Below are 17,146 nucleotides of genomic sequence, written 5' to 3' on the forward strand. Positions count from 1 at the left end.
ATGACAAGGGGATCTAAAGGAGATGTTTCTTATTGACTTATCTTGAAAATAGGCCTTTCAACCAAAATGTGGTCAATAAATCAGCAAAAATGTAGAGTATGTATTGAAAATCTCCTTTCGATCCCCCTTGTCTGTTTTCCAAGAGCACACAAAACAAATGCTGCAGAGAAATGACTTAAGAAAAACAAAGGACTAAACAGGAGAAGAGGAGGACCACCAAAGCACTGAGGCTCCATGAATATACAGGGCAATGAGAATTCATATCTGCTCTCACTGGAGAAGTAGTCAGCCAGTGTGAAGCTAGCTTCCCATCATCTTAACCTAGGGAGAGAAGACCGGTCTTTAAGTGAAAATATAGTGTATGGCAGCAAACACGTCAGCAGCCTGACAACAGGCAGAAAGCTTTTTCTGGACACTTACAACAGTGGCCAATAGGAAACAAATGTCAACAGGTCTTCCGTCAGGAACAAAAACTTAAGTCTCACATATCGTTGTCGTCAAAGTTAGCTGCAATGACAGCTGCGTTTTCATATGTACAGTGCTGCTTGGCCCTCAAATAAATAAATACCTATGATGTTACATTGAGTAGCAAATGACTTTCATGAAATGTGGCACAGAGATAACTATATAGTTGGATACTTCAAGAAACACATTGCTGGATTTGTACCTTCCATTACTAGCGCCATAGCTCAGAGGCAGTGTGATACAAGCAATACAAGACAACAGAGAGCAAAAGGGAACATGCTCTTTTAAGTGCTTTACTCTGTGTATCTCTGGGGCGTATGAGTGGCTTTGATGCAAGTGATTGTGTCTTGTTCCAATTTTAAATAACCTTGTACATTACATCTGTGTGTATTTAATCTGTGTGTTCCAATCCTCTCAGGCTATGAATGTCTTTATAACCTTCTGTATGATCTGTCCACAGCCGGGACATGGAGCGTGGAACTTGTGCAGCTTCCTGGCGCAGGAGAAGCAGGTTAGCAGGTGAGCCGTGCGGCCGTGTATAATACTCCCGTTACGCGGACGCATCCGACACAGCTTACAAGGCTCCAACAGAGCCTCGGGCCTAACCTCTACTTCCATCCCCAGGCTTTCCTGACTCTCTCCCCCAGAGAGCTGCTCCTCCCTGGGAAGGCCTCGCGGCCTAGGACCCTTGCCCTTCCCTGGAACCCCAGGGGGCAGCAAGCGGTCAGGGGTGGAGTGTGAGGGCAGGATGACGGGGTCAGACACGGTCCTGAGGCAGTCTGGGACGTCGATGCCTGTGTCACTTTCCTTCTCGTCGTCGTCTTCTCGCGGGGCCAGAGAACTGCATGCTGGGATGTCGGGGACGGAAAGTGAGTGGACCAACCGTGGGACGTCTTTGTACCAGTTCTTGCGTAGAGCCCAGCAGCGTACGCAGTAGCGCTGGAGAGGAGAGTTGTACTTCCTGCACTCTGTACACTGCCATGCATCCTGAGAGAGTTAGACAAGAGGTAGCTATAAGGAACTATGAGAGTCATGCGAGACAGAGGCAGAGACAGTCAGATCGAGGGAGACAAAGTAGAGTGAAAGAGAGAATGAGACAAGAAGATGGAAAACAGATGGAGACGGACCTGTGTAGAGATCTCTATATCCGTATCATCACTCAGACACTGAGAGTCCTCATCTGGCTCCTCCTGCATCTGAGGAGAGAAGAGAGACACTCATCAGTCAAACTACGTTTCCATACAGTTTTTATGAGAGTAAAGTCCTACCGTATTAAAAAAACACAGCTGTTGGCTAAATTTTTATAAATGCCAACAGATCATTTATACGTTCGGCATGGTGGGAACCTTTTGTTTCTAAAAATTAATTAAATGCTAGAAATGGCGGTGGAAATGCCTTCATGCGCAAATATTTATGTAATAACCATCCTATGGAAGTAAAGTCACGTGATCTGGTGTGTGGTCCTCCCTAGGGCTGTGGCGGTCATGACATTTTGTCAGCCAGTGATTGTCAAGCAAGTAACTGTCGGTCTCACAGTAATAGACCGTTAATTAACAAAAACATTTAGCATCTCCTGGCTTCCACACAAGCCACTGATACAGACCTTTGGAACAGCTACATTTTAAAAAGTCTAATAAATCCATGTAATATAGCCTACACCAACACAATAAATCCATGATTTATTTTAGACAGGTGTAAAGAAGCATGATATGAAGAAAATGTCTATTTCAGAAGAACAGAATAGCATATTCTGAGTTGTCCTTATCTTTGGCCCTGATGTGGCTGTGTCATATGGCTGTGGGCTACACTAGTTCATTTAGCAGACAAAATTTGTTTAGAATTCTGTGGCATTATTTTATAGTATGAAGAATACAATTGAACAAAGCTGTACAAAATAGAAAGGATATTTTCTCCAAACTATTTGTGGGTGTGCTCACGTGGCTATTCTGTGTTGAGCGGTTAAAGAAATAGATATTCCCATATGCTTAATTTAGAGTTATTAATGTAACTTTAGTTGTTTTACAAACGTTGGGCTATATGTTTAGATTTTTAATACATTGTAAGGCTGCAAGATGCGACTAATGATGATTTGGAAAAAAGTATCTTGAAAAGGCTTTGTTTTTTGCGCAGGCTGTACACACACCAGTCACAATTTGACAAGCACTTGATAATGCCTAGATTTCCACGGTGGCATCCCCTTTGTGTGGCTGTAATGTGCCCTAAAAAAATCCATGCCTTTGGCGGCCAGCGGCCGTTGTGCCCTTCTGCCTGAGTGCCGTGCGCTCCGAATCTGCATCCCACTCACATGGCTCTCCATCACGTGATCAGGTCTTTCTCACAGGCTACAAGTGAAGACAGACACATCGGGGACGCAACTACACACGTCCTTATCCAATTCCGAGATGGATATTGGAAGAACTGTCCACATTTACTTTTCGTCAGCCCTACAAGATGAGTAGGCCTAACGTACAGCAAAAGCACTAGCCTATGTCAATCATCTATCCCCCATAGTACAAAAGCCGACCTATTCTATTCTGTGCGAGAAATAAATATTCCAAACAGTCTGGGACAGTTGTGGGATGTGATGGATCCCAAATTAATACAACCACTAGCATCAAAAAACATGTTCTACGCAATGTGGCTGAAGCAATAGATCAGAACTTTAAGCTTAAAATGTTTATAAACTATCAGGCTATTTCTTCACATTATAAGCGCAGCAATACGCACATGGCAGTAGGCTATAAGCGCGAATGTTCCATTAGCGGAACACACCATTATCAAAAGTGACCGCAATTATGCATGTAATGCTTTTATTATAAAGGTGCATTTTTATGGTGAAAATTATCTTTCCCAAACACTGCTTATGTATGTCAGTTAGGCTCTACACCCCTTGTAAAGCAGATTAATGTGACAAATTCTTAAAATGTATTTGGCCACTTTAGTTGTGATACAAAACATATATCAAAACATACAGGCTTATGGGCTAGGCTACATGAGGTATGCAACTATAATTCGACAAAAGTCGCAAACAAAAGGCATTGTTTCTTAAGCTGAGCATCATTCACAAGTGATAGTCTGATGGGTGACAATATCAGCCTATTAATGATTTAATCTTGTCTTTACATATACTAAATAATGTGTGAAATTCGTTTTGATTTAGAATGGACCATTATCATGCACCTGTATCAAAACAGGGGCAGCGGGGGAAAAAACACGTAATCTATGCACTTAAATAGTTTAAATCAAGAACACTTTTTGCATGGTTCATATTCATGCCAGCCAAGTAGGCTATATTCCTGTTGTAAATAAAAGCAAAGTGCTTAATATTAGGAAAGTTGAGAAATAAATATAGTAGGCTATAGAAGGCTGTTGGAATTCTCTTTTTAGTAGAGGCCATCACTGTTTTCTCGCGCATAGCCTATAGAAATGTGCCGCAACATGAGCTCTCATGAAGTGTTGGATTCGATTTTCGATGACATTTGCATTGATGTCAGAGTGATTAGAGGGACAATAGTGCTGAGTACCAGGCAGTTAGCAAGTTTGGTAGGCTACTAATGACCAAATCAAATCAAATTTTATTTGTCACATACACATGGTTAGCAGATGTTAATGCGAGTGTAGCGAAATGCTTGTGCTTCTAGTTCCGACAATGCAGTAATAACGAGCAAGTAATCTAACTAACAATTCCACAAAAAAACTACTGTCTTATACACAGTGTAAGGGGATAAAGAATATGTACATAAGGATATATGAATGAGTGATGGTACAGAGCAGCATAGGCAAGATACAGTAGATGATATCGAGTACAGTATATACATATGAGATAAGTATGTAAACCAAGTGGCATAGTTAAAGTGGCTAGTGATACATGTATTACATAAGGATGCAGTCGATGATATAGAGTACAGTATCAACGTATGCATATGAGATGAACAATGTAGGGTAAGTAACATTATATAAGGTAGCATTGTTTAAAGTGGCTAGTGATATATTTACATCATTTCCCATCAATTCCCATGATTAAAGTGGCTGGAGTAGAGTCAGTGTCATTGACAGTGTGTTGGCAGTAGCCACTCAATGTTAGAGGTGGCTGTTTAACAGTCTGATGGCCTTGAGATAGAAGCTGTTTTTCAGTCTCTCGGTCCCAGCTTTGATGCACCTGTACTGACCTCGCCTTCTGGATGACAGCGGGGTGAACAGGCAGTGGCTCGGGTGGTTGATGTCCTTGATGATCTTTATGGCCTTCCTGTAGCATCGGGTGGTGTAGGTGTCCTGGAGGGCAGGTAGTTTGCCCCCGGTGATGAGTTGTGCAGACCTCACTACCCTCTGGAGAGCCTTACGGTTGAGGGCGGTGCAGTTGCCATACCAGGCGGTGATACAGCCAGCCAGGATGCTCTCGATTGTGCATCTGTAGAAGTTTGTGAGTGCTTTTGGTGACAAGCCAAATTTCTTCAGCCTCCTGAGGTTGAAGAGGCGCTGCTGCGCCTTCCTCACGATGCTGTCTGTGTGAGTGGACCAATTCAGTTTGTCTGTGATGTGTATGCCGAGGAACTTAAAACTTGCTAGCCTCTCCACTACTGTTCCATCGATGTGGATGGGGGTGTTCCCTCTGCTGTTTCCTGAAGTCCACAATCATCTCCTTAGTTTTGTTGACGTTGAGTGTGAGGTTATTTTCCTGACACCACACTCCGAGGGCCCTCACCTCCTCCCTGTAGGCCGTCTCGTCGTTGTTGGTAATCAAGCCTACCACTGTTGTGTCGTCCGCAAACTTGATGATTGAGTTGGAGGCGTGCATGGCCACGCAGTCGTGGGTGAACAGGGAGTACAGGAGAGGGCTCAGAACGCACCCTTGTGGGGCCCCAGTGTTGAGGATCAGCGGGGAGGAGATGTTGTTGCCTACCCTCACCACCAGGGGGTGGCCCGTCAGGAAGTCCAGTACCCAGTTGCACAGGGCGGGGTCGAGACCCAGGGTCTCGAGCTTGATGACGAGCTTGGAGGGTACTATGGTGTTGAATGCCGAGCTGTAGTCGATGAACAGCATTCTCACATAGGTATTCCTCTTGTCCAGATGGGTTAGGGCAGTGTGCAGTGTGGTTGAGATTGCATCGTCTGTGGACCTATTTGGGCGGTAAGCAAATTGGAGTGGGTCAAGGGTGTCAGGTAGGGTGGAGGTGATGTGGTCCTTGACTAGTCTCTCAAAGCACTTCATGATGACGGATGTGAGTGCTACGGGGCGGTAGTCGTTTAGCTCAGTTACCTTAGCTTTCTTGGGAACAGGAACAATGGTGGCCCTCTTGAAGCATGTGGGAACAGCAGACTGGTATAGGGATTGATTGAATATGTCCATAAACACACCGGCCAGCTGGTCTGCGCATGCTCTGAGGGCGCGGCTGGGGATGCCGTCTGGGCCTGCAGCCTTGCGAGGGTTAACACGTTTAAATGTCTTACTCACTTCGGCTGCAGTGAAGGAGAGACCGCATGTTTCCGTTGCAGGCCGTGTCAGTGGCACTGTATTGTCCTCAAAGCGGGCAAAAAAGTTATTTAGTCTGCCTGGGAGCAAGACATCCTGGTCCGTGACTGGGCTGGGTTTCTTCCTGTAGTCCGTGATTGACTGTAGACCCTGCCACATACCTCTTGTGTCTGAGCCGTTGAATTGAACCAGCAGCAGCAGCATCAGAGCTTGAAGAAGCCTAATTACCGTGACTGAACTGTCACATGGAATTTGATGACTGCCGGTGTGGCGGTAATACTGTCACGCAACAGCACTAGTCCTCCCACTACATCTTGGGAAACCAAGGCAGTTTAATAGGCTGCAGATTAAATAAGTTGTGAACTTCACAGGGTGGAGCGCACAGTGATGAGCTTGAGGTCTCTTTCCAATAAATATTGAGGGTCTTATTCTGGTGACATGATGATCGATGCCTGACCACCGTTTGACAAGTACAAATAGTCTTTGTCTTATCCATAATAGTCTCATCATAAAGATAAGCCTACCCACACTGTATCTGGGAACTGTTGGCTAGAGTGCACATGCCAAGACCACAGTAGGAACATTTAGTTAAATAAAAGGTTAAATAAAATAAATACATTTGCTATTTAACGCAACAGTTTGTGACAAAACTATCAGTTGAAAACTATGAGTTGAAAATAAGATGGAAACTTTAGATTTTTATTTGGTAAATGACAACTTGGGAAAAAAAGTACATTGTGTGCACTACGTCATCATGTACTGCATATTTTCTTTATGAATATTTGCATGGAAATCTGTCGCTAATCGGATGGAAATCGACCTAAACCAAAAAAACATGGGTAGATGGCAGCATCCGCGCAAAACTGAAAGGGCAAACCACCGCAAGGTGACAGGGAATATGGTCGAATTCAAACAGGACAGTTTTGCCCTCCGTAAGGCAATCAAACAGGACAGTTTTGCCCTCCGTAAGGCAATCAAACAGGACAGTTTTGCCCTCCGTAAGGCAATCAAACAGGACAGTTTTGCCCTCCGTAAGGTAATCAAACAGGACAGTTTTGCCCTCCGTAAGGCAATCAAACAGGCAAAATGTCAGTAGAGACAACGTGGAAACACAATTCAACGGTTCAGACACAGTTCCCGTAAAGTTCCTGTCAAAAAGTTTGGACACACCTGCTCATTCCAGGGTTTTTCTTTATTTTTACTATTTTCTTCATTGTAGAATAATAGTGAAGACATCAAAACTATGAAATAACACATACGGAATCATGAAGTAAGCAAAAAAAAAAGTGTTCAACAAATCAAAATATATTTGAGATTTGCCAAAGTAGCCACCCTTTGTCTTGATGACAGCTTTACACACTTGGCATTCTCTCAACCAGCTTCATGAGGTAGTCACCTGGAATGCATTTCAATTAACAGGTGTGCCTTGTAAAAAGTGAATTTGTGGAATTTCTTTCCTTTTCTATGTGTTTGAGCCAACATATACAGAAGATAGCCCTATTTGGTAAAAGATTAAGTCCATATTATGGCAAGAACATCTCAAATAAGCAAAGAGAAACGACAGTCCATCACGAAGATCAGTCAATCAGCAAAATTTCAAGTACTTTGAAAGTTTCTTCAAGTGCAGTCGCAAAAAAGAGCTGATGATGAAACTGGCTCTCATGAGGACCGCCACAGGGAAAGAAGACCCAGAGGTACCTCTGCTGCCGAGGATAAGTTCAGTAGATTTACCAGCCTCAGATATCTGTAATTAATTACATCTCAGATTGCAGCCCAAATAAATGCTTTGCAGAGTTCAAGTAACAGACGCAATCTCCTAACAATTGATGTATGAATCAGGCCTTCATGGTCGAATTGCTACAAAGAAATCACAACTAAAGGACACCAATAAGAGGAAGAAACTTGCCTGGGCCAAGAAACACGAGCAATGGACATTAGACCGGTGGAAATCTGTTCTTTGGTCTGATGAGTCCAAATTTGAGACGAAGAGTAAGTGAACGGATGATTGCCGCATGTGTGGTTCCCACCGTGAAGCATGGAGGTGGTGGTGTGATGATGCTTTGCTGGTGACCCTGATTTATTTAGAATTCAAGGCACACTTAACCAGCATGGCTACCACAGCATTCTGCAGCCATACGCCATCCCATCTGGTTTGCACTTAGTTTTAGTTTTATTTAACTAGGCAAGTCAGTTAAGAACAAATTCTTATTTACAATGACGGTCTACCCCGGCCAAACCCTAACAACGCTGGGCCAATTTTGCACCGCACTATGGGACTCCCAATCATGGCCGGTTGTGATACAGCCTGGAACCGAACCAGGGTCTGTAGTAACACCTCTAGCACTGAGCTGCCGCGCAGCGGTCTTTCATTTGTTTTTCAACAGGACAATGACCCAAACACCTTCAGGCTGTATAAGGTCTATTTGACCAAGAAAGAGACTGATGGAGTGCTGCATCAGATGACCTGGCCTCCACAACCACCCAACCTCAACCCGATTGAGATTGTTTGGGATGAATGGACCGCAGAGTGAAGGAAAAGCAGCCAGCATGTGTGTCAACTCCTTCAAGACTATTGGAAAAACATTCAAGGTGATTACCTCATGAAGCTGGTTGAGAGAATGCCAGAAGTGTGCAAAGCTGTCAAGGCAAAAGGTGGCTACTTTGAAGAATCTCAAATTTCAAATCTATTTTAATTTGTTTAACACTTTTGGTTACATGGATTCTATATGTTATTTCCTAGTTTTGATGTCTTCACTATAATTCCACAATGTAGAAAAAAATTAAGGAAAACCCTTGAATTAAGGAAAAACCTACAGAGTAGGTGTCCAAACTTTTGACTGGTACTGTATGTGGCAGGGACTCCAGACAATCATGGATTACAAAGGGAAAACCAGCCATGTCACAGACACTGAAGTCTTGCTCCCGGACAAGCTAAACACCTTCTTTGCCAGCTTTGAGGATAACACAGTGCCACCAAAGCGGCCTGCTTTCCTGGACTGTGGGCTTTAGTTCTCCGTGGCCGGCGTGAGTAAGTCATTTAATTGTGTTAACCTTCGTAAGGCTGCCGGCCCAGACGGGATCCCTCAGAGCAGGCGCAGACCAGTAAGTCATTTAATTGTGTTAACCTTCGTAAGGCTGCCGGCCCAGGCGGGATCCCTCAGAGCACGCGCAGACCAGTAAGTCATTTAATTGTGTTAACCTTCGTAAGGCTGCCGGCCCAGACGGGATCCCTCAGAGCACGCGCAGACCAGTAAGTCATTTAATTGTGTTAACCTTCGTAAGGCTGCCGGCCCAGACGGGATCCCTCAGAGCACGCGCAGACCAGTAAGTCATTTAATTGTGTTAACCTTCGTAAGGCTGCCGGCCCAGACGGGATCCCTCAGAGTACGCGCAGACCAGCTGGCTGGAGAGTTTATTCAAATTTCTCCCTATCCCAGTCTGCTGTCCCCACTTGCTTCATGATGTCCACCATTGCTCCTGTACCCAATAAAAGCAAAGATAACTGCCATCTGGACAAGATGAATACCTATGTAAGAACGCTGTTCATTGACTACAGCCTTCAACACCATAGTACCCTCCAAGCTCATCATTAAGCTTGGGGCCCTGGGTCTGAACCCCGCCCTGTGCAACTGGGTCCTGGACTTCCTGATGGGTCGCCCTCAGGTGGTGAAGGTAGAAAACAACACCACTACGCTAATTCTCAACACAGGGACCCTCCCCTGTACTCCCTGTTCACCCATGACTGTGTGGCCACGCACACCTCCAACTCAATAATCAAGTTTGCAGTAGTAGGCCTGATTAGTGATGAGACAGCCTACAGGGAGGAGTGGTGCTGAACGTAGACAGCAGAGGGAGCACGTGCCAATCCACAGGACCGCAGTGGAGAAGGTGGAAAGCTTAAAGTTCCACGCCGTACACATATGTCACTGACAATCTGAAATGATCCACCCATACAGACAGTGTGGTGAAGGTGCAACAGCGCCTCTTAACCTCAGGAGGCCGAAGAAATTCAGCTTGGCCGCTAAGACCCTCAAACTTTTACAGATACACCATTGAGAGGATTCTGTAGGGCTGCATCTCCACCTGGTACGGCAACTGCACCGCCCACAACCGCAGGGCTCTCCAGAGTGGTGCAGTCTGCCCAACTTATCACCGGGGGCACACTGCCTGCCCCCCAGGACACCTACAGCACCCAATGTCACAGGAAGGCCAAAAAGATGATCAAGGACATTCATCCCGGTATCATCCAGAAGGCGAGGTCAGTACAGATGCATCAAATCTGGGACCGAGAGACTGAAAAATAGCGTCCATCTCAAGGCCATCAGACTTAAATAGGCATCACTAGCCGGCTTCCACCCAGTACCCTGCACAGAACTTAGTCACTAGCCGGTTACCACTCAGTCACTCAAACCTGCACCTTAGAGGCTGCTGCCCTATGTACATAGACATGGAATCACTTTAATAAGGTAACATACTGTTTTACTAATTTCATGTGTATATATTGTACTCTAGTCAATGCCACTCATGCATTGTTCATCCTAATATTTCTATATTCCTTTCTTTTACTAGATTCTGTGTAATGTTAGATATTACTGCACTGAGCTAGGAACACAAGCATTACGCTACACCCGCAATAACATCTGCTAAATAGGTGTATGTGACCAATACAATGTGAATTGAACCTAGCTATAGTCTGAAATAATACTCCATAGTACAAGAGTACAACATATAATTGTTTATGTCCCACTCAACATAAGAGACGACAGGAGAACAGTTCTACCTCCTTATCAGCCTTCTCCTCTTTTCCTCCTCCCTCCTCTTCAGGTGGCGGCTCTCCTTCTCCTCCACTCCCTTCTTCCAGCACGGCCTCCTTCATTTCCACGCTCACCTGTTCACTTCCCCCCTCCGTCAGGAACCACAGGTCGTCCGTCGTGTCCGACACGATCGCTGTGTCCTCATCCTGCGCAGGAGACAGCTGATCCCTCAGTCAGGATGTGTGTGATCTCATCACTGTATGACTATGCTCCCTGAGTTTATCACCTTGACAAGCAAATAAACTGACTATAGTAAACAGCATATTTTCTTACTTGATTAGTGTGGATGTCCGTAGAGCCGTTGCTTCTGCGACTGTAGTTGTTACGCAGATTACCCAGAAACCACCAGGGCAGTCCTGAGAGGTCCCACTCGTCTAGTGTGACATCAAGCTTGGGCCGTTTGCAGGCCGACTGGGGCAAGCCATCTAAAGAGTCTGAGGGAGGGATCACAGGGGGGGTTGGGACTCAAATAATATAGCAGATATATATAGCCATGTGAGTGAGTTTACCTTCGTCAGGCTCCCGGGGTCGTCTCTGAGACGGGGTCTGCATGGGGAGGGCCTCGTCACTGGCCACAACCAGGCCCGCCTTGGCCACGCCCCCACACACCTACACAAGTAGGAGGGGAGGAGGAGAGCCAATCAGATAATAGAGCAGAAACTGGGCACTTGGCGAAACCACAGCTCCTTCACAGCACGGCCTAGTGGTCAAGGGGAGGGCAGGTCAGTGGAATAGATTCATGGGTACTGGGGCAATGGAGGGCCACATAAGGACAGACGGGGCAACAGAGCCACACACATTCAGAGAAAGGTTGAAAATGAAAGGAGACGAGAGTGACTGACTACAATCTGCCTAAATTAATCTGAAATCCTACATGCTTGGTGTTTGTGTGTGCATGAACCAGACAAGCATTAGTATGGACACACCACACCGCAGTTGCAGTGCTCAATCTTCCATGATCACACACAAGTTGGAATACTATTCAACACGATGCCGTGATTCGATGACAAGTGACTACATCTTTAATTGATCTGCATGCATTTCTTGACGAAGAGGAGCCAGTCCTCCCATATTATCTTTATTTTTCAAATTGCAATACACAAAGACTGAGGGAATTTATATTTTTAATTTATAATATTGGGCAGTGATTTCTGCATGCCTCTTCTCAACAAAAGTTGCAGTCACTGATAATTACAAACCCATTGATCACTATCCATATGATCAACATTCTATCATTAATGAATTCTTCTCTAGTCATATCTCACGGTAAACTCCCATATCCACAACTGGCCTAGAGGCAACTAATGTTAAGTGGAAACAAGAGGCGTTGGGGTAAGAAGCCATTGCGGTGTTGGTGAAGGGGGCGAAGGGCAGTTTGGGTGTTAGGAAGAAGGGGAAGTGGGGTTTGTTGTTTCGGTGGAAGAAAGAGGTGGCAGATATTGCATGGAGGGGCAAGTTTGAGAAGTTTGGGGAAGGGGCAGGTAGAGAGAGGAAGGGGTAGATGGGGGAGTGGGTGTTTGAACCGAGACTGGATCAGGAGCTGTGTTCCTCCAGCAGGTTTGGGGCAGAGAAGAGAACTCTGAGACAGACAGAGACAGTGACTCTGCCCCCCATGCTCTGAGTGGTGCTGGTGGGTCCGGCAGTGTTGTGTTGGAACTCCACCAGGCCAGGCCAGAGATGGGGATGTACAGAGACGGTGCCACTCTGTACACATAAACACCTGCGAAGACAGTGGCCCTCCCCTCCCCTCACAACACACAAGCTACTGGCTCAATAAACTTGGGAAAATCAATCAACTGCTCTACATTCTCAATGCAACTATCATTTTAAAATCAGTTGATTGTATTCCAACTTTGATAATGGCATTAAAGACCACAAAATCAGTTGGCTAGAACAATTGATATCTCAACAATGAAGCTGCGCGCATGGCTCATTACATTTTGAAGAGACTGACGGATTGAGCTACCCTGGGGGGGTTGTGTGTGGTGAGGTGGTGGGCTTGAGGGTCCCTGTTTCTCCTGAGCACCATGCTTCAGCTTTACCTGACCGCGGTCCTCCACTCCGCCCTCTACACACTCACGGCCCACAGAAAGACTCTCTGCAGCGTCTGTGTTTCAGAATGAGATACAGTAACACACAAAACACACCCTGCCCTTTAATTAACACACTCCGCACACACACACTGACACACACCCTGTAGGTACACTGTAGCTCTGGTTTCTTCGAAGAATTCTGCAGGGCAAATGAGGAGTTAAACACCTCCACAGAGAGAGAGCTCCAGGTCTACAGTTTACACAGAGAGAGAGCTCCAGGTCTACAGTTTACACAGAGAGAGAGCTCCAGGTCTACAGTTTACACAGAGAGAGAGCTCCAGGTCTACAGTTTACACAGAGAGAGAGCTCCAGGTCTACAGTTTACACAGAGAGAGAGCTCCAGGTCTACAGTTTACACAGAGAGAGAGCTCCAGGTCTACAGTTTACACAGAGAGAGAGCTCCAGGTCTACAGTTTACACAGAGAGAGAGCTCCAGGTCTACAGTTTACACAGAGAGAGAGCTCCAGGTCTACAGTTTACACAGAGAGAGAGCTCCAGGTCTACAGTTTACACAGAGAGAGAGCTCCAGGTCTACAGTTTACACATGCACACCTTTCACCTCCAACCAGCAAGACTGAGCTTATAGAGTAGAAGGCAATACAGACTGATTCTTCACTGGTTGGTAAAACCATCAATCTTAAAGCTTCAACATTCATTAAGACCCTATAAGTAGATGATTTGACTGTACACGTGAGGAAAAAGAGAAAATATGTAAATTGATTTCTTATCAACAATCATCCCACACTCAATCCAGACAAAGCAGCATTGCATTAGTCTTTCACCTGTTTCAGCCAGGATCATATTCAAATGCATCAAATTTGATTTTTAAAATGGAAATCTCACAAGCAACGGAGGCATCGATCACTTACCTGAACAACTCAGCACAACTAAATACTTCTTCAGCATCTCGTAGACTGGACTGCAAAATAGGACACATGTAGACTTGAGCTTATGTGTTAAGTATACAGCATAAGCGTGTTATGTACAGTGTAAGAATAATGTGTACTGAGCATGAGCCTGTGGGTGTGTGCTCACCTGGGGTTTTTGACGGAGAAGCTCTCGACCTCCAGCAGCTCTCCCAGTGGGTCGTCCTGACAGTGCACTATGTGCTGCCTCTGTTTATCATACAACTGCTTCCCCATGATGTACTGGCCCAGGTAGTGCATCACCTGATACACACAGTTTGTGAACATACGTTTTAATAAGTGCAATATAGCTTTTATCTTATAGGGCTGTTACCATGCCAACTGTATCCACTCACCTCCTTGAGGGTAAAGATGTCCTCCTGGGCTCCAGCCACACGCAGAATCTGCAGGAGAGGGGCTTTGGGCTGCACCTGCCACAGACAGAACCATGCAATAGCTTTAACAGGACCAGATATATTCTCTGTACAAAGGTTGTGGTTAATGTCGTTGTGACTTAGGTCAACATCAATGGAAGTTCCTCAGAGGAGGAAGGGGAGGACCATCCTCAGTGAATTTCATTAAAATGTTTTAAAAGTTTATCCTTTTTAGACAAAACTATACTAAATATATTCACATCAGCAAATAATGTAGGGTAGAGCCATGGTGTAGCCAGAGGACAGCTAGCTTCCATCCTCCTCTGGGTACACTGACTTCGATACAAAACATAAGAGGCTCATGGTTCTCCCCCCCTTCCATAGACTTACACGGTACTGGAACAAATTGCAAAAATCACTGAAGCTGGAGACTTATATCTCCCTCACTAACTTTAAGCATCAGCTGGCAGAGCAGCTTACCGACCATTGCACCTGTACATAGCCCATCTGTAAATAGCCCACCCAACTACCACATCCCCATGTTATTTATTTATTTTTCTTTACACCCCAGTATCTCTACTTGCACATTCATCTTCTGCACATCTATCACAGTGTTTAATTGCTAAATTGTAATTATTTCACCACTATGGCCTATTTATTGCCTTATCTCCCTAATATTACTACATTTGCAAACACTGTATATAGCCTTTTCTATTGTGTTATTGACTGTACGTTTGTTTATCCCATGTGTAACTCTGTTGTTTGTGTCGCACTGCTTTGCTCTATCTTGGCCAGGTCTCAGTTGTAAATGAGAACTTCTTCTCAACAGGCCTACCTGGTTAAATAAAAATAAAAAATTAAAAATGAAAGAATAAGCTATAGGTAGCTAATACTGCAGTGCATAAAATATGGTGAGTAGTGGACTCAAAGAGAGAGAAAGATAATAGTTTAACAGTTTTGGAGATGCCAGAGAGAGAGAGAGAGATGCATATGTCTGTTGTTTGCTTGAACACAAAGAGAGATAGAGAGGTGATGGTGAAAGATGGATGAGCTGGGAAAGGGGGATACCTAGTCAGTTGCACAACAATGCATTCAACAGAAATGTATATTTCGTCATTTTCTCTCTCTCTCACAGCTAACAAATGCAGCTAGCTAGCTTAGCCTACTCAAACAGAGGAATGCTATGTTAGCTAGTTGGGTATGCCTACCCAACACAACACTGGAACTCTACCAAGTCAAGGTAAGGATTTACAATTTTATTGCCACCGGTGGCTGACGGTGTAACTGCTAAACTGGTTATAACTGCTAACTGACTGTACACTAACGTTACTGCATGATTGTAGGGGGTTTAACGCATTAGTTCTATTAGCTATGTTGACTATGACGTTACTTTAGCAAATAATGGTGACAACAATGTAGGCTGTGTGTAGCGGTTATGATATGGTTTGGCTTGGTCACATACAGCTGATGTGTTGTCCATTGGAAGTCCACAAGCCAAGGGAAAGGGTGAGAGCAGGAGAGCGCATAGATGCGAAGGAATACAACGTGGCTACTATGAAAGTGAACATGGTTTACGTGTGATACGGCATGTATTCATTCCGCTGATTTTGCTGTAAAACTTTTCTTAAAACAGGAGCAAACTAAATGAAAATAAACATACCTGGATGTGTCCAATTGAAACTCTTGTTTACAACTGTTGGACTAATGACTACACCCTAGATCAGCTAGATCCAAGAGTGTGCAAGGCGGTATTGAATATGCCACTGTCGGTCACCTCAAATTTCTCTCGACCAGTGTGCACCTATGTTGTAAACGTTCTTTCAAAGGCCAGGTTGTAGCAACTTCATGACTGGTATAGGGAAAATTTGAGTATCATGTGGTAGCCTAAACCTATGGATGTTACATTGAACTGGGTGAATGGAATATGAACGTCAGTCATCCAATAGGCTATAATAGAAATAAGGCCATGCTCATAAGAATAAATAAATCGGTGTAAATAAACTCACCTGACTCCCATCACCAGGTAATATGTTGCATGCTGAGCTTGAGGCTGTGTACTGCTGGGGTGACGGTAACGAGGTCATATTCAAAAGACAAAATCTGCAGGGGGAAAAAAAGCGCAAGAATGGATGTTAACGTTAGCTATTCATTTCATACACAACCCACTGTATCTTCTATTTAGGTTCAATCAATATTTTTGTGTTAAGAAACACGTTGATCGCTGATTAGCTAGTTAGTTAAAGCTAGCAGCTGCAAGTCTTCAAGCTGTCCATTGGCCTTGGCTAACTGCCTAGCCTCTTGAACACAACTTGTATTGAGCCCGCAGTCTGTAGTCAGCTAGCTAAACAAACAATATGGAGATATAGTTAGCGAGCTAACTTACTAAATACCTACGTTAGATAACATTGTGAGACCATAAACTCCTTGGTCGCTTCCGCGCAACATACATTAACTGATAGCTATCTTTTCAACACTTTAAATAAAAATTCGATGGCATATTCTGCATCTAATTTTAAACGACGTCAAATGGATAGCTAGCTAGCCGTAGGAAACGCTAGATAGCCAAGTTTAACTGGACCACTTTGCAAACGGACAAATGAAACTCACCTCAATATATCGGCATTATTGCAACGTTCTCTAGCAAGCTACATTCTTGCACACTGGCCTTCGTACCCGACAAATACTAAAGTGTGTAATGAAAAATATAGCAATTTAACAAAGCATAGCCAAATCGTGTGCTACCTTGTAGCCAGCTCCTCAACTGTTAGCACAACTTAGAAAATTCAAATTCAGTATGGTGCACTGCATAACTTCCGGTGCAATTGTCGCCACCTTCACTTTTCTGTCTGGCAGCAATACTTTTTGTTCTTATAAAATAGCTAGCTGTGGTTGTATGTTAGCTATATCCACAAAGACTTGCCCACGTCTACCTACTAGTTACCTGTTTCTGAAACACAGAAAATCACTCTTGCTGAATAGCCACCAGCCAACAGATTGTAGTTTCACTGTTTCCACACATACTTTT

At 44.5% G+C, this 17,146-nt stretch overlaps 1 protein-coding gene across 6 annotated transcripts; it reads right to left on the reverse strand.

Annotated features, from left to right (window-relative positions):
* Window positions 1-851: 851 nt before the first annotated feature.
* Window positions 852-17,084, reverse strand: mdm4 (MDM4 regulator of p53). Of its 6 annotated transcripts, none has more exons than XM_042324428.1 (11): window positions 17,063-17,084; window positions 16,128-16,221; window positions 14,104-14,178; window positions 13,878-14,011; window positions 13,712-13,761; window positions 12,792-12,856; window positions 11,259-11,358; window positions 11,023-11,183; window positions 10,716-10,910; window positions 1,593-1,661; window positions 852-1,452 (listed from the first exon to the last, which is right to left on the reverse strand). In XM_042324428.1, the coding sequence occupies exons 2-11, from the start codon at window positions 16,203-16,205 to the stop codon at window positions 880-882; spliced, it is 1,500 nt and encodes a 499-aa protein (XP_042180362.1). In that variant the 5' UTR covers window positions 16,206-16,221; window positions 17,063-17,084; the 3' UTR covers window positions 852-879. The 6 variants fall into 6 exon arrangements, with proteins under 6 accessions (XP_042180362.1, XP_042180363.1, XP_024282944.1 ...); XM_042324429.1 differs by lacking the exon at window positions 17,063-17,084 and adding an exon at window positions 16,729-16,953 and having other exon boundaries at window positions 14,104-14,172; XM_024427176.2 differs by lacking the exon at window positions 17,063-17,084 and adding an exon at window positions 16,729-16,953 and having other exon boundaries at window positions 10,824-10,910.
* Between the last annotated feature and the right edge of the window lie 62 nt (window positions 17,085-17,146).

The sequence above is a fragment of the Oncorhynchus tshawytscha genome, linkage group LG07 (assembly GCF_018296145.1).
Source record: "Oncorhynchus tshawytscha isolate Ot180627B linkage group LG07, Otsh_v2.0, whole genome shotgun sequence".
NCBI classification, from domain to species: Eukaryota; Metazoa; Chordata; class Actinopteri; order Salmoniformes; family Salmonidae; genus Oncorhynchus; species Oncorhynchus tshawytscha.

Coding starts and splice junctions, on each gene's coding strand:
- mdm4 (XM_042324428.1), bottom strand. CDS start 16,205: ATGACCTCGTTACCGTCACCCCAGCAGTACACAGCCTCAAGCTCAGCA. Junction 13,762..13,877: donor TTCTCCGTCAAAAACCCCAG/GTGAGCACACAC, acceptor CCTATTTTGCAG/TCCAGTCTACGAGATGCTGA. Junction 10,911..11,022: donor CGGACATCCACACTAATCAA/GTAAGAAAATAT, acceptor CTGAGGGATCAG/CTGTCTCCTGCGCAGGATGA.